Raw genomic sequence first — 26,755 nt, 5'->3', positions numbered from 1 at the left:
AACCCTAGACAAATGAAAAGTCACAGGGCTGACTTTTGAGCCTTGCCAGTTGTGGGAAAAATGATTTATTGTACCGTTATTAAAAGCTTGATCTGTTTAAAGTCAAAAGTATTTTTGTCCATTTTGTTTTATCTATATTTGCGTTACATCCTGTCTGTGTTTTGGGGCTATTTAAGGAGAGAGTGAATCAAATGAGTCAAATGTTCTGGAAATGACTATTTTTCCAAAAATCCTCCACCACTTGGTTATCTGTTAATCCATTAATGTGGGATGAAAGCGTTCAATTTGAATGCACTTTTGAGGTGTAGTAATAGCATTTAAAATTGTATTGTTAAAGTGCCACATAGCCTTTAAAGTGTAAGTGAAACAGAACTAGGAAACTAAGATAGGTAGGTAGATGCCTGCAGAGTTTAAACATCACACTGTTTATGCCTCTGTTTGCCTACTGCGGAGTGTCAAAATGTAACGAAAGGCAAATGCGGCAATCTTCAGACAGCCCAGAAATTAGCCTGTCACCCCCGGCTGTTTTCAATCAGGCTAATTAAGAAAGTGCTGAAAAACTTTTTCCACACATTTGTCAAATAAAGAAAATTGCTGCAGCATGCCATGATAAGGATATTGAGTGTAAATTATTTTGTTCTGCAGTCCCAAGTCAGAACATTTAAGCAAATATTAAAATATTTGCAAGTATTTAAAAATAGATTGTAACAAGTGTGCATTGTTTTTAGCACATTTCGTGTGAGTTACATTGTGGGCCCAACAATGTAGGTTTATTCCTTCAGACTGGGAGTATAAGCAAAATGTTTTGAACTGCCCAACGGATATGTGCAATTTTTTTTTTCATGACTTTCTTTCATCTTGAGAAGCATTGGATTCTTTGTGGGGAGCAAGATATTAATGCTGATGAGCACAACTGTGTGGAGAAATAGGACTGCATTTTTCACACATCATTTGCTAGCCTTCTTGCAAGGTGGGGCAAAAAGGGTTTGAGTGTTCTCTGCTGCCATAAAAGCAACATTAATTGCAGTCACTGAAACAGAATCATTCAGTGTTTTAGCAACATTAAAATCAGTTTCCAGAGCAATTAAAAATATTTTTTCTTCAACACAGGAAGGCAAATAAGTTATTGTGCATTAAATGTCCACTTTGATAGGAAGCTTTATACCACACTGGTGGGTAAGATGCCACACTGCAAAAAAAGGAATGACCTGCCAAACGATCTGACACAGACCAGCAGACCAGCACTCCTAAACCGAATGCTCTAGACATGGACTACTGCACAGCAATTTCCTTATTTAGTGTTGCAGATCCATGCTTGTACCTGCTGTATCACCCTAATATGTATTGACTCAAGATTCAGTGCTTTGCAGTATTTCATGTTTCAGCTCTGTGTTCTGACACAAATGCAAATTTTTAGGTTGTAAATTGAAAGATTTGGGTCTAAAAATCATTCCTTGATGGAGTTAAATGTGATAGAGTGTATTTTTAAGGAGCATTAGATTTACTGCTGATTTGCATGAACACTGTGAGGATGTTTCCCTGCTGGTCCTAATTATCATGCTATCCTCTGAAAAGGACAAACTACACCCCCAGATATTTACATGTTGTACTACTATCAGTCATTAAAGTCTTGTTGTACCCACTGTCTCTTTCAGCCTTTGTAATCTGCTTCATCTCCAGATGATCGTTTGTTTGCACTCCCTGCCTACGATGTAAAAAAAAAACCAAAAACCTCCTGTTTTTAAACTGTGAGATTATGATCCGATCAACAGAGACATACCACCACAGACAAAAAAAAGTATCGGCTGTCTGATGAGTTTAACTCACTTTTCATGTAGACAGGTTTTTCTTTTTACTTGACTGCTGATCGTCGCATCAAATGCTGCAGCCAAAATACTGAAGACTAAGTAACAAGAAAGAAGTAATCAAGGAAAGTTATCTCAAATGTTCTGCTTTGATGACAAAACAACCGGAAGCTAAAAGCTCCTGCTAAGCACATAAATTTCAAAGCATTTTTTAGATTAGACAAGCCATGCGGTAATGATGCTTTGAGGCGGCAGAGAGATGAAACATATCCAAGCGGCACAGCTTGTAACTGAAAATTTTAGGGGATTGAGACAGCAGCAGATAGAATTTCATTTACTCATTCTCAAAACAGCTAAACACTATTAGCCAGCTCCCTGTGAAAACTCAATAAGCTACCTCAAAGCTGTTTTTTTGTCACCTTCAAGTTGCCTTAATACTGTTATTTTTTTTCCCCTTTAGCCAAACTCATACAGACTTTACTACGCCCACAAGGCCTATCACATTTACTCCCCTGTGATATCTGTCATGAAGGCAGTTTGTAGACCCATTTATAGGTTTATATCATTTTGAAAAATTGCATCAACAGCTTTGAATGGTCCCCTTGAGAGATAGAAGGCAGATGAGTACCTGGCACTGAACCCCCTTTCCCCCCACTGTAATAAATTTGTCTGGTTTGTTAAACACTTCTATATAACAAGACAGAGGACACAACACACACTGGCTGTTTATTAAAGTTGAATTTAATGTTAAAATCTGTAACATTGTGCTGTCGATTTTTCCTTTCATAGGGACTGATCTTTGCACTGGATTTCACCATCAGACAGAAGCTGCTAAACCACAAAATAGATGTGAATTATTGTTTAGTAGCTGCAGGCACCAAAACTGACATAATGACAGAGAGTAGAACTAAGGTCTGTGCTGTGCAGCGATTATGTCTGCAGAGAGTAATGTTTAGCATTACACATGCATACATCAAATATAGTTTGACGTGTTTTTTAATCTCTGATTGCCAGCAAGTACATTGTTTCTCGTTTATTTTTTGTGCTAAGGTGGTAGCCCACTTCTCAAAATTGAGTAAGCTAATTTTTTACAAAAGGACATGTTTAAATTATTGAAACACTCGGGCTTACGTCGACACAGAAATTCATCACAATAATGAAAAGATAACGCAAGATGAGTAATAAAGCGCAAACAATCTTGTAACTGCAAAATCAAATGTTGCAATGTACTGTATGTGGCAAAGCAAACTGCACAAAACATTATTTTTGGATGCAGCACAGCACAGTGATAATCTTTTGTATAAACGAACAGTAATACTGAAAAGTTTTCTGGCTATCTTTTGTAGTGGTTTTTGTTTTTTTTTACATTTAACTTCTTTTTAAAAATTGCAATAAGTCACAGCTACATTTCATCATAAGCATATTCTGTCACTTGTAAACACTCATAATGCGACGAAGAAGACCAATATACAATAAAGCTACAAGCAAATATATTAGTACTCACAGGGCAGAGCAATGAGAAATCTTTTGGAGGCCTTTATATAAGAAATGGGATATCGAATTAGAAAGTTATTCATTCTCATATTAACAAATTACTTGACATTTACCAGGAATAATAATTAAGTGTTTAAAATATAGTATACTGCTTTTACACCAAGAAGAAAGAAAGAGACCCATGCTGAAAGAAACTTTAAAGACACAACAAACAATTTAGTCACCGCTGAACAGAGAGAGGCACACACCGTGCTGTACATTCAAACAAACACATTATTTACACACAGAAACAGCAAAATACTTTGATTAATACGTCTCAATATTTAACCAACCTCAATAAAAATGATTGGACAACTTAAAAATGCAAAACACTAAAATGCACAGCATATATGTTTTCACATTCTTTGAAAATACTTTCATGAGTCTATTAACATTCAAATCTCTTTAGGATAATTAAGGACATTTGTGTTGTGTTTGTATGGCTGTACCTTATGGTTGATTTACAAAAAAAAAATAAAAAAAATTTTCTACACTATGTGACAGCTGAATATCTGTTCGCTATGTGTTAATCAACATGGAATATAAATGACAAAATACCAAAACTGTATTTAGCTTTGATCACAAAATCTATTTTTTTTTTATTCCAAAGCTCAGTATGTTCAATAGGAAACCAAAACTATGATTATGCTTGATTACCAAAACAAGCGACAAATCTAATCTCTTAACAGCAAAATCTATGAATAGACCAAAAATATGAAAATTTTCATGTCTGAGACTTGATGAATGCTGAGTCATTGAGGATCTGCCACAGTATGCTTCCACTGTAAACTGTAAATTCAACACAACAGAGGTTGTCGTACTGCCTGGTGCCATCTCAGCACTTGATGTTCACACAAGCAACAATTTCCATGCAACACAGGGAAACAGCGTTAAAACAGCAGTGGCACCGGTAGCGGAACAACGCTATCCTTATATATTGCATGTCACCATGCAACTTCCTGCATTGTTTTCCTTTCACTTGACTGAAAAATATAAATAAAACAATGACACCCTAGCTCCTAGATGGCTAGTTTGTGTTCAGTAAGCTCATTGAGCTGCCTGTTTATTGACATGGTGGAAATGAACTGGATTTCTCCTCTGGCTTATTGTAGGTCACCAGGAAACAGTTGCATAACCAAGAGTTACACACAGAGCCATGTAGTGCTAGAAAGAATTCCATCAGCAGCTGTTCCGCTGGTGACTCTCTGCAGCCACTCGTTCATGGCTTCTCCTGAAGCCATTAACGCCCATCCTTTGTGAAGTTCACAGCTGTTATGGGGTGAAATAAAAAACAGGCTTTTGATCTGATCTCCATCAGAACTGAATAATTTTATCATCAACTGAATGAGCTGTACAGATGGCTGTGTTTAAATGCTTCTTACAGTGTTTTGTATCAAAGGGTGAACTTGAATGAACAAGAGTTAAACTTTTTGCTCTCAGTATTTCTATTTCTAAGCTAACCAAGCACCGTGCGCACTTTTTTGTACATCTGCGGTGTAATAATGCATGCGTATAAAGCTTTACACATGGAAATGTTTTGTGGTACACACACATCTGGAAATGCTCATGTTCAAGGGAATTCTTCAGGCTGAGCGCTGGGAGCGCTTCCATTTTGTGTTTTCACAGTGGTGTCGCTGCAACCAGCAATCTCTGTGTGCCGAGAAGTGACGTAGCTTCTCTTCCTACCAGGCAGGGAATGCTTCCTTCCGGTGCCACCTACAGCGCTGCCATCACCTTCAGCAGGGTCATAAACTACTACCATGGTGTTATCCATCCGTGTCAGTGTGTACATACTGCTCTGGCGTGTTTGGGTTAGCCGTGTAGACCGTAGTTCCAGCTCGTCGTAGCTGGACACCTTAATAAAAGGGCACCAACGAAATGCTTGCTTGAAACCTGCTCGAAACCTGTTGTAGTGAGAGAAAAACACATGACAAAAAAATGAGTTCATTTGTCATTTAATTGGCCTTTATTTCTGTTAAATCTTGCATAATTTCTTCTAATTGAAAAAGGAAGTGTTCCCCTCCTTGGCTTGTAAATGAACCACCGTATGAGGTGAGGAAGGCATACAGCAAACTGCTTTCTGTATCACTTGGTTATTGTTATTCTCATAAGCCAATTTGTGTCTCTGTGTTTTGAATGTTCTATTCTCAGTGACCATGGTGGCAGGCTGGTCTGCAATGCATGAAGGAAATTGTTTTTCTGCATAGTGAGGTGCAGAACAGCTGGCTCTGTATCATCCACTCATCCATCCATCTGGAGAATGCTATCACTCTCTGAAGTCACCAAAACCTTTTATAGAAATGCCTTTTTGGTCTATTTTTCATTTTTGAATTCATCTTTGGCAGAGTGGTGGCACCGTTGAGACAACTGTTTCTGTTTCTGGCACTTGAAAGTATCTCCACTTTTGAGTGGGAGAAACTAGTATCAGCATCAGTATATGTGCTGTGCAGATTTAAATACCCTGTCATTTGAGTGGTAGGGGTTGTGGAGACAGCTGCTCCAAAGAGCCTCTGAGAAAACTACCAAGAAGGTCATTTTTCTCCTTGGTGAAGAGAGTAATGAGGCCACTGAATTTGTACCTGAGAACTATAACTGTCCCAAGCCTGGACTGAGTGGTGGTAACACAAACATCCTCTAGTCCAACCCTCAGGTACCCAATGACCTATCACTTGCCGAAGCTGCTCTTAAGGCCTGTGGCCACGACTCAATGTGGCCACAAGTGGATCATGGTCATCAGTGATGAGAAGATCCGACAAACACATCATCACCCACCAATCTACACTGATGAGTTGCTTGCCCCAAGTTATGTGTCTAGAATGCCAAGGCTCACACTGGGTAAATGCAGAACAAGGTTGTCTGAGAGGCCAGTCAGTGTTGAAGCACCTTAGGACAGTGTCTGCAGTTGGCTTAAGATTCAAGGGCAATTCTGATGAGTTTCAAGACACATATTATGAGTACGCTCTGTATCTTATCGACACAGACACAGGGTCATGTCTTCATTTTCACCTTTGCCTTTAGTGGGAAGTGAAGTGGTGTCTGTCACTATTAGTAGGGATGCTAGATGTGAAGCTGCAACGTAGTTGTCTGTTCTGCATTGTTGACCAAGTGTGGCTAGCATAGCAAATGTTATTTTGGAGGTAGCATTCCCCCAGGCAATAGTATTGCAACTGATATATTACTACTGAAACACAGCTACTTGAGTTAGCTAACAGTTAAGCATTAGCTGACTTCTTTATGATAAGTAGCTTATGATACTTCTTGGATAGAGAAGCTTACTTTGCATAGCTAACATTAGATAACACTGTAGGCCTTCCTAGTCATCATACAAATGCACTGAGGGAATGACAATCCCTTAACTGCTTTCATCTCAATATAAACAACAATCATAATGGGCGCCGGTTTAGCTCAGTCGGATGAGCAGGTGACCATATGCCGCGTGCCTTAAAGCGGCCACCCCGAGTTTGAGTCCGACCCGTGGCCTCTTGCTGCATGCCTTCCCCTCTGTCTTTCCCTCCGCTTTCCTGTCAGTCTTCGCTGTGTCTATCCAATAAAGCCAATAAAGTTAAAATGCCAAAAAATATATTGAAAAATCAAATCATTATGTAATACAGGTGTAAAAGACCTTAAATGAATTCCCTCATGCATCAGGTGCCTTTGCAAAATTAGTTGCACATTTGTTGTCTCGTTAAGTAGCAATGCTAAATTAGCAACACTGTTGTTACCCACCTGCTGTTGAGGCAGCAGTAGATGATGGGGTTGTACATAGTGGAACTCATTGCAAGCCACATGATCGACAGGTATACCTGCTGGATGTACTTCCATTTGCTCAGAAACTTGTTGAGACCTGTTGCAATGAAGTAAATATGGTATGGCAGCCAGCAGAGGGCAAACATCACCACTACAACAATCATCATCTTAACCACCTGAAACAGAGAGAGTGCAAAATGATGAAAAGCATAGATAAATGACAATCATTTGAAAGAAGAATACGGTGCACATAACTTCAGTCCAAAAGCAGGCAAATTCTACATTTATTACTGTAATGCTGTAATAGGACTATCACACAAATACGTGAAACACCAAATAATTAGTACAAAAAATAACTCTTCTGCCAACTCTGTTATGGGAAAAGAGATGCTAAAATTAACGTTAAATGTCCCTGGATCAGACTGAGGCAATAACAATTCCTTAATTGGCCTTACTTCTGCTTTTTATACATGGAAATGGAGTAATGCTAATAATAATAATAATAACAATAATAATGTAATTCAGAATTTTTTCAACTGAAACATTTCATAAAATCATTTTGAATTGAATGACATTTGAAGAAAATCTGGAGAAATCTGTCATGAAGATCATTACATGGACTCAAGAACACTGTCTGTGAGCACAGTTCACAGATTAGCCATACATGAACATGATTCAGAAATGCTGTCATCTTCTCTGGACCAAAGCTCATTGAAAATGGACTGAGGGAAAATAGAATCTGTTCTGTGGTCAAACAAATCATAATTTTCTTCTTCTTCTTTTTTGAAAAATTGACTCTGCATCCTCCAGACTAAAAACAAGAGACTCGTTATGACCATTCAGTTCAAAAGTCGTAATGGAATTGACGGCTTAATAGGCACCATCAATGCTGAGAGGTATTTATAGGTTTCAGAATAACAGCACAACTTCATAGAAGAACAGTCCAGGTGCTGAACTGCCTTGCCTGCAGTTCAATTCTTTCACAAACTGAAAACATTTGGAGCATCACAAAAATTTAAAGAAATGAGAAAGAAGACCCAGGACCACTGAGCATCTAGGATTCTGTATCAGTCAAGTGTTTTAGCATGTTTATATTTCCCCCAGCATTCCAGTTTTTCTTTTCTCTTTTATCTATCTCTGTTTTGTTGATGTGTTACTTCCCTTGCCTTCCTTGTTTCTACTTCCTGTTTTATTTTGGTAATTGCGCTTCTTTGTGTGTTTGTCCTGTCTTTTTTCCAGATAACTTCAGATCATTGAGCTATTGTTTTTGTTTTGTTTTTTCATTTTACCTAAAGCTTCGGTATGAATGCACTGTTTTATCTTTTGTAAGTTTATTAAATTCCCTTTGTTAACTGCATGCCTTTCCACTTTTGCGACATCCTGCATTTGGAACCATTTAAGAATTGAATCAAACCATATCAATATGCCAATTTTAAACACGCTACATTTATTGAAAAATAAAGGTTAATAAAAATCAAGTCAGAGGAAAACCTACTTTTTTGCCTGACTGATGGCACTTCAGGCAATTCTGAACTGCAGTGGATTGTATCTGGGTGGTTACCAGGAACAAAATCTCCAATACTTTGTTTCTTCAGAGAGAGGCTAGAGAGGCACCATGAGCAGAAAGCTTTGCAGATACAAAACAGACATGTCTGAGTCCTCCCTGAAATCTAAACAAAGTCTTGGAACCCTTTGTTTTGAGTATATGTTTTAAAAAGAAGTTTATGGCATAATACAAACTATGTGGTAAACCTTACTAGGTGGCTGCTGAACAGGGTTGAAACACTTAGTTGCTGTTTTATTTAATGACAGTGTCTACATTAAATGAAGGATGATACCCAAAAGATATAATACAACTTAAACAAGTCAAAAGACCAATAAAAGACCAGGAACGCCTTGTGTGTGTAAGTATAAATGTTTCCATTGCATGTACAATGATCTGTAGCAAAAGAATCCTCCAGCAGTGTAATTTATGGGGAAAAGCTGAGGGGAAGGTTTTGACTCCAAAGTTTATTTTACACTAGATTATTTGTAGGACCTCTCTACATTTATAAAAGGCTGGACATTTTGTTTGTGTGTCACAGAGTCTTGAAAGGATGACAGAAGATAAAAGAGCAAGACATAGTGGCAACCATTGCTTGTATCCATTTTGATTTCGAAGGTGTTAACTGATGGTAACTACTACCATTTATATCTTATGGTCTATGCTGTTATTAATTTATTATTCTTGTCCATCTTTTAGTTGTTTTTGACTTTCTTGCATTGCCTATGGAGCCAGTTTTCAAACCTATTTTCTTCCTTTAAAGATCTTTAAAACATACAGTCTTTTAGAATCATTGTCAATCTCTCTGTGTTTACCAGCATGCCTTCTGCCCCTCATCTCGAACTGGTTTGAGTTGGCAGATGTGTGCCCCTTCCTGAGCCTGGTTTTGTCAGAGATTTCTTCCTGTTAAAAGGAAGTTTTTCCTTGTCACTGTCTCCAACTTCTTGCTCACAGGAGGTCATGTGATCGTTGAGGTTTTCCCTGTATCATTTTAGGATCTTTACTTTACAATATAAAACACCTTGAGGTGGCTGCATTTGTGATTTGGTGTTATATTAATTATATATATGAAGTAATTCACTTGAACTCGATTGAGCTGAATTGAAATGCTTTCAGTGAACACTACAGAAACAGCTGTTAAAAACCTTGCTGCACTTTTTGATTTCTTGCAAATATACCTTGGAAGGCAAAGCCAAACAGGCACTTCCTCTTCAGGCTAAACATGTTCATAACTTAACAGAACGACAGAAACATTTGCTAAATTCTCTTATTTTGTTTAAATGGTCCATATTTGGACGGCCAGAAAACGTAATCACACAAACTTAAATATTTACTTTAAGAAGTATGCTTTGAATAATAATAATGAACTATTATGTTAACAAACATAATATTAAAGGGGGAACAGAATATAAAGCATTTCTTTGAAGATTAGGTATCTGTACCATTGGGCATCAAACAAAAGTACAAAAAAGCACCTTTTTGGTAAATGAGTATAGGACAGAGTTTGTTTTTCAAGCTTTTACAGTAAAATGTAGTCCACAGTGGTCAACATTTTGTGTGCAGTAAAAATAACCCACAGTCCCTTCCTTATGCAACTATGGTCCATAAACAATATTAAAAAGGATATTCTGTGACGCACAAGAGACTGAAACAAATAATGGCTAGAGTGCAAAAGGTTTATTTCTACATACTCTACCTTGGGTGTTTTGGAGGTTATTGAAAGGAAAGAGAATATATGGGGACAAAGGGCTTATTCTGTCTAGCAGTGTACTCAAATGAGCTTTGAATTCAAAGTGACGTCAGACAATATTAGAATGAAAAATTGAGGACAAACAGGGGCTCATACCTAAAATCATATGCTTTGTAACAGTCATGTTAAATTTAAGTGAAATCCAGCGAAAACAATAAGTAAGATGTAACAACAATTATTTAAAACCGAGCTCACAGTATTGGCAGTAATTTAGCACCAGGCTATTTATAAAGGCAGCAACTGCAAGAGTAAAGTATTCAGTCTAATATTCAAGCAAGCACTTTGACAAGAGTGGGAAGGAAAAACTCCCTTTTAACAGAAAGGAACTGCTGGCAGAACCAGGATCAGGGAGGAGCATTTGGGGTGAGGGGAGGAAGACAAGACACATTTTCCTAAAGAAAAAAGGATTTCAGTCTAATACCAGTATTTAAAAAAAGTAATCTAAAACACACACACACACACACACACACACACACACACACACACACACACACACACACACACACACAACAAAAAACAAACAAACACACTTAGGACTATGAGAAATTAGAGGCAGTAGTTCCATATTATTGTGTTCTACGTGCTTGGTTTGATCCCAGGAGGAGACACAAATCCATCTGCACTGGAGGCCTACACTACGAAGCAGCATTTCATCTTATCCAGGTGACTCTTGGGATTAATCCTGGGGCTTCTGTAACATGAAGGTGGCTTACCTCGCCATGTACATGGATATGTAATTTATGCTTGGAACAGGTTAAGTTCCAGATTAAAGATATTTTTAACCCTACAAAAAAAAGAAAGAAAAAATACAGTTTTGTTATTCTACTGTACAAGCAGTGACATTCAACTATTTGTACTTGTGGACTGTGTATCACAGGTAGACTAAGCCTTTGAATTCTGTCTTTGTATTTATTCTTTACTCCCTCTCAGATCATTAAATAGTAGTATAAGTAACCTTAAATTTTTGTCCCCCCAGCCTCTGCTTTTTGCTGTCTTGGCTCAACACTGAGGCGTGCCCATGCCATCTCAGAGACATGATCTCACCAGCATGTCTTGGAAATGCCTGAATGAGTCATTCTATATAGATGCCTAAACCACCTGAAATGACTACTTTTGATCCGGAAGAGCGGCTGCTCGTCTCTGCTCCTTAGTGACTGAGCCTCACCTTATCTCTCAGGGTGAGAACAGACACTCTTGAGAGGAATCTCATTTCCGCCACTTGTATCTGTGATTTCATTCTTTATATCACTATCCACAGCTTATGGCTGCACATCAGCCAGTAAATTGACAGCTTTGCTTTCATGCTCTGCTCTGCAGTCACCGTGACAAACAAGTCGCTCACCGACGAACTGAGGTGCTTGTTGTCAATCATCTGCTCAACACTTTCCGCACTTGTGATCAAGGCTCCTAAATACTTGAACTCCTCTTGACATCCAATCTAAAGCGCATATATATGTATTATTTTATATTAAATATATAGATAGATAGATATAGCCTCTTAACAACTAACAGCTTATTGCAGTAAATCTACCCCATGCAAAACATAATTGAGAACTGTGTGTGAAAATTTTCCCAACTTAACCTAACCTAACCTCAGTAAAATGCTATTCTAGATTATTTCCAAACACACTAAGAGTGCAGAATAGTACTCCTCTATATTGAAATGAACCAACTGAGGTGGTTTCAACATTTACCTCGGATGCCTCCTAGGCAATGTGCTTTAGTCTAACTGAAGGAGGCCCTGGGGAAGACATGAGTGGACATGGAGTGGTTATATCTGTTGGTTGGTTTGGGAATATCTCAGATTTCCCAGGAACACCAGAGTAGAACGGAACCGGCTGTTCCACCCCCCCCCCCAAGGCTGCCCGCTGGAATCGCAATGGAACGAGGCGCAACCTCTCACAACGAACGTAATATGGTCAACACCTTGGAGACGCTTACAGCTGCTGTGAAGGCTCAAAACAACACCATTGAGTGTATGGGGGGATACATCAGAGAGAGGCCTGCTCAAAATGAGACCTTTGAGCGACAGTTGGAATACATCGTGGAACGGATCACTGCAGTTGTGAGGTCTCAGAATCACAAGAATGACAACACCATGGAACAGAAGTTTGATACCATCATGGGGAGGCTCGCGACTCTCCAACGGGAGATTGAGAGACCAGCGTCGGAGTGTTAAAGAGCAGCCTGAAAATTCTCCTGGGCTGCTCGCATGGAAATTAACAAAATCAACATGAACATTGCGGATCCCCATCATGGCGCCAGCTGCAGGCCCAAGGCTGGAGCCGAACAATCACTCCCTGATAACGACTGTGTTACGGCTATTCTTCCCATCCCATGCAAGGACACCTGGATTGGCTGGAGGACTGTTTACTTAGCCTGATAGTTCAGCTGAGACAGTGTCCTTCGGCCTATGGACACGCACACACATACACTTACACTGATAGGCACTCACTCATCCCCCCTCCCTTTCCAACGCCTTCGATGCTTGTTTCCTGCGAGGGAACACGGCGGGTCTGTGTGCCGCGCTGGAATGGTAGCGCTGTGCAGGGCGGCTGCTGTGTTCGCTTCGGATTACTCCTCACCCCCCACCCACCCCTGTGGCTTGTCATGTCTTGTTGTGCTGTGGACATTTATGTGCTTTTTTTGTGCAGAGGAGTTTTTTTGTTTCCTGTTCTCATGCTGTCCTACCATGGAAGCATAGCATGAGTAGGGGTCTCTTTTTTTCCTCTTGTACTTTCCCCATTGTAGTGTACATTTCAATGTTTTTTTCTCTGATTCTACCAATCTCCGACCTGTATCCCCATGTAATGTTTGTGCTATATGTGTAAGGTCGGGGGGGGGGGGGTCCCATTTCACTGCAGGGCAACCTGCATGTGACGAATAAAGCTTTGATTGATTGATTGAGTAGGTTGTTGCAAGACAGATGCAGATGAGCAGCAGAAGACGAATATCTGGATGGATGTAAAAGGAACCCAGTGTGTTCAAATATGACACTAAAGCCTTCTGACCAAACATGTGTTTGTCTAAGAGTAGAATCTCAAGTGTTTGTATTCAGTATTACATCTTAAAAACATTGTGTTAGTCAAGCCTAAATTGGCGTACAGTAGCATTCCTGTGAAACCTTTAAGCTATTTTATATCAAGACATGTAAAAGGGACTAAATGAAAGTGGTCCTTTCTCACTGAATATTACATTACATGCTGTATTGCAGGGGTGTACTTGGTCCCCTGTTGGTGTGAAGCTTGTAGAGTAAGAAAAGCACAAAAATATGTTGCTTGCAATATGGAAATCAGCCTGAGGAGCACAGAGTGGGAATCAAATGTAGCACAGAGTCCAGCACCAACATTAAATTCATATATATTTATATCACATATATAGGTTATATACATAATTTAACTGCAAAAACAAAATTAAGCCAAAGTGAACATACTAACTGAACCTTTCTTTAAAAATCTCCATTACCACAATATTTCACATCTAAATAAAATGAAAAGTGGGAAATGTGCAAACAAAAATGGGACATTTTGAGTTAATGCTCAGTTCCTTTTGAAAAAACCCAAAAAGTAATAAAGCTAGTGAGATATGAATAATTTAAATAATTTAAATAATTTCCCCCAGGGATTAATAAATTTCCCCCAGGGATTAATAAAGTATTCTGATTCTGATTCTGATTCTGATTTAGAGTTAGACCGTAAACCACCCAAACAGTCTTGGGGTTTGCCCTAACACTGGACTTCATTAAGCTAGTAAATAACCACACATTACTGAGCATGAAACTAAAATGAGTAATGCTTCGTGTGGAACAGATATCGCCAAATAGTGAGTTTAAATAAAACACAATATTGATTAACTGATTAAGCAACAGAGAAACTCATTCAGTAAAATGAAAAAATGAACGAGAAAATAATGATTACTAATGACCTAGAATGAAGTTTAGATATTAGCAGCTGTGAGAACTATTAGTATATAAACAGTAAAGCTTTAAAGCAATAATATTCATAGAATAATGTAATAATATATTTAATTACAATAATAATAATAAACGATATTTTGAGAGCAGACAAACTGTAGATAAAAGAAAGGGAGACTCAAGGTACCACAGGGTCTGAGTAGAAATCTACCCATGATTTGTGCCTGCACTGAGGGCTTCAGCTGGAGTCCTTGTCAAGGTGTGAGGCCAATATTTAATTGCTGTTTTGATCAGTCACTGACTAGAAGAAAGAGTGTGACACACCTTAAGGTCAGCATGCACTCAAAAAATATAAATAAAAAAAACAAAGCAGCAAAGTTATATGATATTATTAATGACCTTTAATAAAGCTTTTGTAGCATAACCCTCCACACTGACTGATGCTTGTATGACTGTCTCTCTCAGGCCATGGATCAACCCAGATGGGATTAAAACATTTCATTATTGCTGATGTTAGTGTTACACTTGCACACGATACAGGTTAACACTGCTGTACTGAATATCTACAAATAACTCATCTTGTAATGTAATCCACACCGATCTTTACCTTCTCACGTATCATTCTCAAGACTCTACCAAGAAAGAAAAACTGAGCACAAACTACCTTTAAGGACTGCACAGCGGTCTTGCGACAGGTCACTAGTGTTTCATGTGTCAGACTGACATTTTCAATGCACAGCCCCAGGCATGAGCTTAAAATAGAGTACCCATGGTGCTGTGATTGCAGAAGAATGGATTAACTCAAAACAATGCAGCAGTGTGAATCCACTTTTCATCACAACGATGAGAAATGATGCACACAATCAAGATTTCTTTTATTGCTTTGTCTCATCTCGCAGACCTGTTGCACAGGAAATCTATTATTAGGATGAAAAATTACAAAACTGAGCTTAAATGTGTCTTTTTTTTATGATTGGTTCAAACAAACAAGACACTGTCAAATCATTTCTGTATTTATTAGGTATTTTTATTGCAGTTTGTTTCTCTGGTCCAGACTAAAATATACACTTGTATTTGACTTATGTGAGGTCCCCCTCAGGTTTTGCATGAAGCATAATTAATATTTGTTACACATTTCTTTCACTGAGTTTGGACATTAAGTTTCTAGATGATAGCATTAACATGTAGCTAAATTTTTAATATGTCAAAGCTTTACAGAGCTAATATTAGTAGATATACCTTGTCTTTAGTACTAAATAGCAAATCATGCTGACCTAACAAACAAATTAGATTGTAAACATGGAAAAAAAAAATCATACCTACAAACAACTTTCATATTAGCTTTGTCATTTATCATGTTAATTAGCATGCTGATTGGCGCTCAGGCAGAAGACCCACTGAAGGCAGTTTGGCATTAGAAAGATGTGAGCAAATCATGTCATGAGATGCTCCAGAAATGCGGTGAAAAAGAAAGACATGATTCGGTAGTTCAAAGTATTAAGATTCATTCAAGCGAAGGTATAATTTGGCTGATGATGAGGACATTGTTTTGCTAGATAATTTTAAGTAAGTGAGCAATTTATCAGGTAGTAGGTATTCTCCTTTTACCTCTGCTTTAAAGATGATATATTGAGTTACACATTCAAGGTCACTGGTTCAGTTCCAGCCAGAGGAACAACTCCACTTTATGGGTGTGTAAAAACTCTGCCAAAGCAAACCTGCAGAGCTAGTCCGACCCCCTGTAAATAATGGAGCAGCTGAAAGTAACTTCCAAATCTTTGGCCCGTTTTCATCATGTTTGCAAAAGAACCGTCTTGTAAAAGCTGAGGAGTTGACAGCAATGAGCAAGATGCAGCAGCTGCGTTGTTGTCTGTACGGTGCTATAACACCCTGCTGTTTGTGAAATTATGATGAAAAAGGAATCTATGTTCATGGATGTGAACCGTTACCGGGGTTTTTTGTCAATTAATATAAATTTAAAAGTAATATATGTAAGTAATAAGAATTTTTTTTCTGAGTAAAGAGGAAAGTCTAACCAATAACAACAAGGAAAATAACGTTTTTTTTCCTTTCTGAGATAAGCTACTACACATAGTTCCTGTGGTAGTTTACTTAATCAGTTTCATCCAGATTCAGTGAAACGTCTCGGACAAAACAGGGAAAAGACATACATGCTTACGTTATGATCTTTGTAGTAAGATGTCACTATAATTTCTTTTTGCACTGAAACATTCTCCCAGATTAAGCCTGATTAACTGTAAGATTACATTAAATCTGCAGACTGTATAACAAACAAACAAAATAAATTCAATCTGTGTTGTTGGTTTATGAGCAAAATGACAGAAACATGGTTACAGGCTTGCAACTTCCCAGTCGCACAGTAGACCAGCCCTGACACATACTTTTTTCACTCTAATTACAAAACAAATATTAAGGGCCATAAATTGGCTTGAATTTTTTCCCTGGCCTGTCTGAAAAGAACGTTTTAAATTTGTATTTCCCCTTCATGATTTCTTTCTTTTTTTTCTTTGCTTTTTTTCATATTTGTCACACCTACATGTTTCAGATCACCAAATAAAATTTGGTATTACAGACAAAGTTAACCCAAGAAAATGCAAAAGGTACTTTGTAAATGAGGATTTTTTTTTTTACTAAGGAAAAAAAGCTTTCCAAACCTGCCTGGCATTATGTGAAGAAATTAATTGACCTCTGTTATTAAATCATGAATTAACTGTGATTAACAACATTATATTTGGAAAGCTGAATCCACTTTCACTAGCCAGGCTCAGGCCAGACCTGTTGATTTAAGAAATCACTTAATCAGATGCTGTCTAAGAAAGTGAAATAGGCTAAATGCAATAAGCTGCCAAGCTTTGCACAGTCATTTATATGGTTTAAGGGGCAAATACTTTTTCATACAGGAAGGTTTTTCTCCTTAACAAATGAAATTATCATTTTTTAAAAATCGATTTTATATTTACTCTAGTTATCTTTGGCTATAGTTAGAATTCTGTTTCACTGTGGTCAAAGTGAGCTGATATGACTGAAAAGCTCTGACAACAGGATGTTTTTACTTGCTCGTTCGTCTAAGAAGTTAGAGGGAAGGGACATTTATTTGGTGTAACATTTAGAAAAAAGCTTTTATTTTATTTTACTTATCATAACATAACTTGTTATGTCGAATCAGTCACATATTATTTAACCTCAGTCTCCACATACACAACTGTAACTGTAAATAACAGCAGTTTGCAGACTAATGATTGAAATAAGAGCAGTGCAAATAACATAAGTTCATTTTTTACACTGTATTCATCCTGGGTCTGTTTTCATTTATTATTTCATTTTTAAATTCCAACAATTAAGTAAAATTGTATTCTTGGATGTATCTATTTATTAGATTTTATGTTACAAAGTTAGGAAAGCTTAAGTCGAGCTAAGTTGTGCTTGATGTTTCCTTACACATAAAACAATCCCAGTTTCTTTCTCACAGTGACGGCCACAGTTGATTATTTTAACACTAGTTTTGGTCCAGCACGATGGCCATGTAGCAGACAACGCAGAGGGCATCAATCAGAAAAAGAAAATTGTGAGTGGTTCCAGAAAATATTGAACTGATTCTACCTGATGTTTTTGTATTTGCTTTCATTTTTTAGCACGTTTATGGAGCTAATCATGTTTATTGTGCAGTGAACTGACTGCAAAGCTCATGGTCAGCATGCTCAAAAAAAAGTTAAACTCAATGCGTACTGACAAGCCTTTCCACTGTGAACCCATTAAATTTAATTTGCTCAGAATTAATAAGTAAAACTAAACTGGGACACAGCTAATGAGCCATAGCTTTGTTCACTAATACCATGAAGAGCTGAAAGCAATTTAAGGTCAACTTGGAGTTGAGTTTCCTTTAAAATGGGCTCACAATGCACAGTTTGACATCTTCTATGCACATTGTCTATAACACTTTCATAAAGGCGACACAATCCTTTAAAACATGAAAAAAACATGAAGTCATTTTAGGAACAGGAACCCTGACACCATCTGCATTTACTTACTCAAATGAGTTATAGTTATAGTGTCTATTTAGCTGTAGACACAACAATATTTCCATCAGATTCATTTACATTTCTGTGCCAGTCACCAAGCTGATTTTTTTTTAATGAGTTTTCAAATTGATTCGGCTCACTGAGCTGAATATATATATTTATTTATTTAGTATGTTTTGCCTGGAGTACCATAAAAACATTAGCTTGTAAGGCTGGTGCTGTTCTCTCCTTTGTGTAATCTATTCTGACCAGAGACTCAGAGCACTGTACTCTCAACCTGCATGACATTCATGTGCTCAGATAAACACACTGTACCATGTAAACCAGCAATGAGAACAGAACTGGCCGTGCCACCCGGTACAGCGGTGCCACCTGGTACAGCGGCGTTCTCACTGGAGTCTGTTGCACCTGCAGGACTTGCCAAGCTGGAGACAGAGGTCAAAGTGTGCGGGAGTCCTGCCAAGCCCAAGGTTGGCATGCTGTTTGATCCGGCCTCTCTTCCATCAGAGGCCGGCGTGTTGTGTGGTCCTGCGTGCCGGCTGCCTGCCGAGCTGCCGGGCCTCACAGCCACGACTGCTGCGCTGCCCTGAATTGCCACATGTGTGTCCCCCGGCCCAGCTCCGGGGCCACCGCTGGACAAGTGGGTGGCACCTGGACCCACCTTGTCATTGGCGCCGCTGGATACTTGGGCAGCGACCTGAACAGACACCTCCCTGTCGCTTGGGGGTGGTTTGGCAAGATGGCCTCAGTTGGGCGATGGCAGTATGTGGCGTGGTCTGTGGTGCCGCCCCTGTGGCTGGTCTCTACATCTGTCTAACTGGGTCCCCAAAAAAACCACCCAAAGTACAGCCAATACAAACTTTTTGAAGTGAGACTAGAGCAGACTAGCAGATATTTAAAAAAAACAACAAAAAAACATAGAACTATGAAACGTATACATAGTCCAAGTTTAAATTGCATTAAAGTACAATTTCCAATAAAATTTATTTTATAAATAACTGAATATATCCATATGGATACACACATTTGTTATACAAATATGGGTCTATGTGGGTCCTTCTAACCTGGCTGTAATCTGTACTTTAAAAATATTATGACAAACCTAATTTATCACAATCACCTCTACAGCAGTTTGAAGATTTGCTTTGTGTTATTTTCTCTCTCTCTCTCTTTTCTTTTTGTGTGCATTTTTTTCAGTATTTTAGGCAATTGAAGTGAATGACGTTTTCAAAATTAATACCCACTGGTTGGTTGGACAGTCACTGGAGCTACAGTCATTAGAAGAAAAGTGCTACATCAATAGCCTTACAGCAGTAATCCATTATTTTTGACAGCAGGCAGCAGAACAAGCTACCTGTGAAATATGGTGTGTTTTAACAACAGCTGCATTCTCACAACTTTAAATTGTCTAATGGAGACTACAAGGTTAAAATTATTTGTCATCCACTTCCACTGGATGTTTATTCCAAGGCAACGCTACACTAACCATGGCATGTCCAAAGAAGTACACAAAATAGGCCCAGAGAAAAGAATTAAGTTTGGTGGCAGTCTGAGAGTCTTCCCCTCATTCAACAATAAACGTTTCATCTACAGTGACTATATCATTAAAAAAAACCAAAAATCCTAAATGTATGTGCACTGCTGCATAATTCCTCTGCCTTGGTGCATGCTGAAATTGTTTCTAGCTTGAGCAAAGTAAAGACAAATATACGCAGCAGGGTTTGCTGTCCTTATCCTGGCTTACTTTAGATTATAAAACAGAAGCAAGATGAAAGTACTCTGAAGCTTCAGGATTCTCAGTGGCAGAAAATACTTATTCCCATTTCTCTGCCTTTAAGCATTCAACAGTTATCACATTCACAGTTGCAAATTGGGTTCCCATAGGTCATATCTTGATTTTTCAGATGCTGGTGTATTATTTCCCCCGTAAGCCCGCTTACCTTCCTTTTAGCTCGGAGCTGTCCATGATAGTTATCAGACGAATCTCCAGGGATCTCACCACCCCATAGTGTCAGCCCCACTATGGTGTAAGTAATGCCCATCACCACTAAGGGCAGCAAGTACACCAGCACTGTTACTATGATATGATACCTAAGAAGAAAGTATAAAAATTGTCAAAGAAGTGGGAACATTTAAAAAATAATCATACATAACTCACACATAGTAAATGTTTCATGCTGTATAAACATGTCCACCTCTGTGCTCTTAGTTCCTGTTGCAACTGATAAATATAACATTCTGGGAAAACTTGCACTATAATCCCAAATGACTGCATTTGGTGCTACCTTCCAGAAAAAATAACAAAAGACAATAAATTAACAAATTGTTTTGGTGTGTTTACTATATTTTGCATTTTTTGAATGCTTCTCTATTCTTATTTACCTCTGAAATAAAACATAATTTCTCTGGAATGCTATTTTTTACTCTCATAATGCTAATGAATACGACAGTAAACACTGCAATATTTCATATTTTGCCATTTTTCTGACAATGGCACAAGTTTTCATCAGATGTAGTCAAAGGGTTTATGTTTTCCAAATACTTGCAATGTCTTTACCTTTTAAACAAAACTACCACTGTACAACTATATACTTACAAAAATTAAATCATTATGTTGTAAAATCGCTATTTTTTTGCTGAGCTTAGCACACATAATGCTCAAACGGGAACACTACCCTGTAGTGTTTCCAACAATACTGCTCTGCTCTACTTTGTTTAAATGTACTGAGTGATGTTTAAAATGAAGGATGGGATTTATTAGTTTATTTCATCTTGCTTGTATTATTTGTATAAGTACATCCAACACATTCAAACATCAGACATAGCAGAAAAAACAGATAAATCTTTCTCACATGAAGGAGTCATCCTTCCTGTTGGGCCAGGCCACATAGCAGACAGTCCTTTGGGGTATGCTTCGGATGGTTTGGATGGTTGAGAAGTAGCAGAGGGGGAAAGCCAAAACTATAGCTAGACTCCAGATACAAACAATAACCCCTGTGGTGACCTTCGCTGACAGTCGAGGCTTAAGAGGATGGATGATGGCCATGTACCTACAGCAAAGAGGTTAAAAAGAGAATTCTGTGTTTCTATTTAATTGCTGACGTACATGTCAGAGTTAACACATCCTTAATGTTATTATTTTGTCTTTATTGCAGTTACTTTTTACAGATCGTAACATCTCAAAATTGGTCTTCAAATCAGTGGTCGTTATACACTCTGAAGTTGTTTCATGTCAAGGATTTTAAGAGGACTCAAGAGGCGAACATGAAACAATATTTCACAGTTCAAAAGTAATTATTTGAGAAAGTGTGAAATTTAAAAGATAGCATCAAGTCTATTTGCTGTATGCAATAAAGAAAAAGAAATTTCTCTTACCTAAGCATTTAACTTCAACAAGCTGCTGGAATATAAAGTATAATTTTAAAGTGGAAAATGTCACTAATGCACAAGTGGAATTGACTGAATCGCCCATTAATTCAACTTATGATTCAACGACATTTTCAACATTAAAAATATACCTCATTTTCTACAAGGCAGTCTTGTATAAGTCCAATTACATGGGGGTGTTTGAATTTCGGGGAAGCTGATGGATTATTCATTCCTAAAAAGCTGTGATGAGATTTTGTTTGACTGACACAGTAAAACACTGACAGGAGATTACCATCTTCATGAACTCAGCTCAGGATGTTACATGATTTTCAATAGGCAATCACAGGGGCTTAGAGCTGCTAATTCAATCTTCATAGGATGGTAAAAAAAAAATAGGCCTTGTCCTTTCACTCCAGTGACCACAACCCTCTCGGGGATAACAGCAAATTCACCAGTAATTGTTTGGAACTTATTGCTTCTCACTGGACCTTGTTAAATGTGGAATCAAGTATGTTCCAGAGCACAATGTCAGCTGATGGAATGGACTTGCAGTGAGCAAACATGAAAAACCTAAATAAAATAACACAAGTGTACACCTTTTTGATATCTATCGAAGAACATTTAGGGAGACAACAGAACTGGGTGTGACTCGGAAGCCTGTCATGCCTGAAGCTACACAGGACAGCTTTTGGAAAGCATATTGTTTTGAAGCTATGTCACAACACTGTTTTATTACCAAGTAAACATTCACTCAATCATCAGCATGTGCTTAACTAGCAGAGATTACCTCAGATGAAGAGTCCAGACCAAAAATAATGTACAGAGGTACATTTCAAGTGCTCTCTCAAAAGTCCTCAAGGGAAAGAAAAATGTTTAATCAGTCTGCAAACCTCACTTTATAGTATCACAAAGGAATCATTAATTGTTATTTGTACTTAATCCTTACTAGTCATGGTTTTCTATTCATTTTTTCTTTATATTGTTATCATTTGAACAACATTGCATTTTCTTTAGTAAAAGTTATGTTAAGTGTTCCCAATTAAAGCTATTTAAACAAAGAAAATTTAATTGTACATAAGCTTTTAAGAAATTAATTTCTGTTACAATATTGACCTCCAAAATATAATTAAATAATTATATGAGGTATGAAAAATTGTTTTAAAAAATGACCACAGGGACATTGTAAAATCTTCAGTGGTGTTACCTTTCACACAGAAACCTGTTTTCTTTTCTTTCCGCTGCCCAAGGAAACACACTTGGCAGCTGAGAGACTCAGCAGGAAGGACAAATTCACAGATGATCATGAACTGTGGCCTCATGCCATTTCAAGACATCAGAGCGGAGACAGCACCATACTGGGGTTACGAAAAGCATGACCGGAGGTTACATCTACATCATCTAGGTCATGCCGATGTTCTCTTTCTCTGTACACAGATGACAAATTGAATGGACATTGTGGACCAAAAATATAAAGGCATGTAAGTCGTTGTTGAGAGAAGCCAAAATGAGCACGGCCTGAGGAATTACATTGTTCCATTTGAGCGACAAGAAGAAGCACTGGAGGAAGAAAACACCTCAGACAATAACACAACGCACTGTGACACGTGAACGCTAGCTGTAGACACACACTGCACTTGCTTGCAGCTTTCACATGATTTTGTCTTTTCATTATGTTCAGCCTGTGGCTACTTCTTTCATCAGTTTAATCCCTTTATTCAAACATTATGATGTATGATGGTCCACTGATCAGTTTCAAAGCCCTGGTGATAGTGTTGACTGCATCCTCACATTAATGGAAAGCACAAGGGTTGTCAGAGAGAAAGACTGCAAACGAACCAACGGAGAAAAGAGGACGTGTGAATGAGCAAAAAAAAAAGAAAAAAAGGAAAAGATGTGCATGTGGCAGAAAGCAAGAGAGCCAGAGCGTGTAGGAGGAAAGGGCAATCTTTTCTAGGGTGTTGGCATACACAGAGTCATTCACTGCAGCACAGACTCTGTCCAAAACAACTGTTTCAGTCTGATTCACTTGCATTGAAATGTAAAACTAAATCTATGAAACAGGCTCAAGGTGTATGAGATGGCAGTCACCCTCCTGAGGAACTGCCTTTCCAATACAATTATGCAAATCACGACTTGACTACTCCATTGGGAATTGGGGAAAAACAAAAAAACAAAAACGTGTAACAGCAGGGACAGAGAGTGGGAACAAAAAAGGACAAAGATGAAGTTGATAACAGAGGCATCAGACTAAACTGGTGAGGACTCCAAATCAGTTTCTATAAGGGAACAAGTTAATACATTCATTTGCCTTGCAAAACGCATTTTGACTTGAAGCAAGACATTGATTTTAATTCACATTCCCACAAGTGCTGCTTGAACTCAGGGTTGAAATAAAATGATCCAGATTAAAGTGTCAAGGTTATCTTTCATCCTGTGTGTTTTCTAATATTCTATTTTTCTGATTATTAGTTGCATTTAATAAGACTGTGCACATAAGTGGGATATATTCCCATTGCTGAATGAAGGGTCTGAACTCTAGTGTTTGTATTACATCCTCACACTAAGTGATTATTTGTTCCAATATTGAAAAAAAAATGACAGAAACTGATTAAAGGCTGTTGGTAAACCTAAAATAAGACCTTAATCAATTTACCTGGTGACCAATAAAAAACGAATTGGTGTATGAGGTGCATGTGGAGCAACAGAACATTATCTGTTTAACTTTTTTTTTTTACTGCATTTTATAAAACCCACCTGTCCACAGCTATTGCCGCCATTGAGTAGATGCTTGCAAACACAGATGTGACTGGAAAGAAATTGTGGAATTTGCAGTAGGCTTCCCCGAAGTACCACTCCCCGTGAGCGGCATAGATAAAGTTTATTGAAGTATTGAAAGCAGCCATTGACGCATCCGAAAACGCCAGGTTCAGCAGAAAGTAGTTTGTCACTGTCCTCATGCGCTTGTGCGCAAGAATGATCCATATCACAATTAGGTTTCCAAACACCGCCACCGCCAGCACGAAGCTGTAGGCAACAGACCAGAGAGCGATGCGCCATGGCGGCTGGACGAACTGGTTGGTGTGGTTCGTCGTTATGTTGGATCCGTTATATGAAGCCGTCATCCTCTTCTCAGTTTCCCCTGATGTTGTAAAGGTTTCAGTTGTTTCGCCAATATGTTCTAGGCGCACAGCTGGATTGGCAAGAAGGATTTGCTTACATGCGCCATAGCGCGCAACTTAAACACCCCTAACAAGATCCCCGTTTGTTTGATCCGACATGCACGTCTCTGCGCACAACTAATAAAACGCAGTGAAACTGTGTGTGGAACAAGTAAATCCCAGTGTCTGATTGTGCCTATGAATGCGCAGCCTCTCCTCCAGCAGCAGGACGCCGTGCGCGCTCAGTGACGCACAAGTGGCACAAAGTGAAAAAAGATTGATTGATTCTAGTGGCGGCTGTTTTACACTTCATGAATAATGCTCTCTCTCTCTCTCTCTCTGCGGTGTAGAATCAGTCCGTGTTTAGTGTGCACCTTTATCTACACTGACCCGTCAGATGATGTTGTTTGCAGTATTTCCAACGAAGCTACAAACAGGATATTACATTTCATTCATTCAGTCTTTCTCTCTAACACTTGTTGTTCCAACTATGTCAATGAATTCATCAGTGCCATTTCCTGCTGTTGGGTTCTCCAGATATATTAAATTTTGTGCTGCTGCTTATTATTATTATTATTATTATTATTATTATTATTATTATTATTATTAAGTTGTACTGGAGAGAAAGTGAAAGTGTGCAGTGTCCTGTGTCACCTTTACTTTTGGTATAGTTGTGATTTTTCTCATTTCTCCTTTTCCTGTCAGACCCATGCAGCATTTACAACTGACAGGCTGAAGTTCCCTCCAGACATCCAACAGCTCACATCGCTTTTTCCCCCATACAGTGCTATACAAACCTCTATCCGGGCTGCATTCACATGTTTTATACAGCTAATAAAATCCAATTGAGTTCAGCAAAGCTTTCTGACAGACAATAACATGCACTCACCAGTACAACTTGTTTGACATGGTTTGAGCTTTGTGACATGTTTTCATGCTGGAAGCTGCCATCAGAAGATGGGCACAGTGTCAGTCTGAAAAAAATCCCTTATGTAATGGCAACAGCAATAATCATCAACAACAATTGTGGTGTTAAACAATGCTCGGATGTGAAAGTGTGCCAAGAAAATATCCCCTCAATATTGCACCAGCAGCTTGAACCGGTGATAGAAGGCAGGATGGAACCATGCACTCAGGATGTTTATGCCAAATTTTGACCCTACTATCTGTAGTTCGCAGCAGAAAACAGCCCTCATTAGACCAGGAAACATATTTCCAGTGTTTGATTGTTTAATTTTGGTGAGCCTGTTATAATTGTAGCCTCATTTTCCTGTTCTTAGCTGACAGGAGTGACACCCAGTGTGGTCTTCTGCTGCTGCAGTCCAATGTTTTCAATGTTTAACACGTTGAGAGATGCTCTTCTCCTTACCTTGGCTGTACAAAGTGATGATTTGAGTTAGTGTTGCCTTCCTCTAAGCTTAAAGCAGTCTTGCTATTCTCCTCTGACATCAGCCATCAACAAGGTATTTTCTCCCAGGCAATTGCCACTCACTGGGTGTTTTCAGTTTTTCAGACTATTCCCTAGTCTACACTAGAGATGTGTGTGAGAAAATCCCAGCAGATCTGTAGTTTCTGCGATACTCAGACACACTGCACTGGCACCAACGATCACACCACTTCCAAAGTGTCTTAAATCACCTTTTTTTCTTAATTCTGATTCGAACATTGGCAGGTTGTCTTGACCATGCCTAAGTACATGTGAGTTACTGCCATGTGATTTGCTGACTAGATATTTGCATCAATGAGCAGTTGATGAATAAAGTAGCTGGTGAGTGTATCCCACTGTACTGTGGCAGCTGCTCAGTGTCATTTTTCCTCATTGAAACAATACATCCCCAGTTATCAGGTATGGTTCCACAGTCAAGTAGGTCTTCCTCAAACTAAAACTTTTAACTCA

At 38.4% G+C, this 26,755-nt stretch overlaps 1 protein-coding gene across 3 annotated transcripts; it reads right to left on the bottom strand.

Annotated features, from left to right (window-relative positions):
• Window positions 1-2,534: 2,534 nt before the first annotated feature.
• Window positions 2,535-25,094, bottom strand: tacr3a (tachykinin receptor 3a). 3 transcript variants are annotated; one of them, XM_005748696.1, is made up of 6 exons: window positions 24,455-25,094; window positions 21,184-21,381; window positions 20,272-20,422; window positions 7,065-7,261; window positions 4,891-5,242; window positions 2,535-4,607 (listed from the first exon to the last, which is right to left on the bottom strand). In XM_005748696.1, exons 1-5 carry the CDS (start codon window positions 24,820-24,822, stop codon window positions 4,909-4,911), a joined length of 1,248 nt encoding a protein of 415 aa, XP_005748753.1. In that variant the 5' UTR covers window positions 24,823-25,094; the 3' UTR covers window positions 2,535-4,607; window positions 4,891-4,908. The 3 variants fall into 3 exon arrangements, with proteins under 3 accessions (XP_005748753.1, XP_005748754.1, XP_005748752.1); XM_005748697.1 differs by having other exon boundaries at window positions 5,025-5,242; XM_005748695.1 differs by having other exon boundaries at window positions 2,535-5,242.
• Window positions 25,095-26,755: the final 1,661 nt, after the last annotated feature.

This window comes from Pundamilia nyererei, unplaced genomic scaffold (assembly GCF_000239375.1).
Source record: "Pundamilia nyererei isolate P.nyererei 1_Seehausen unplaced genomic scaffold, PunNye1.0 scaffold00227, whole genome shotgun sequence".
NCBI lineage: Eukaryota > Metazoa > Chordata > Actinopteri > Cichliformes > Cichlidae > Pundamilia > Pundamilia nyererei.
The sequence above is the reverse complement of the archived record's forward strand: the minus strand, read 5'-3'. Positions and strand labels throughout refer to the sequence as shown.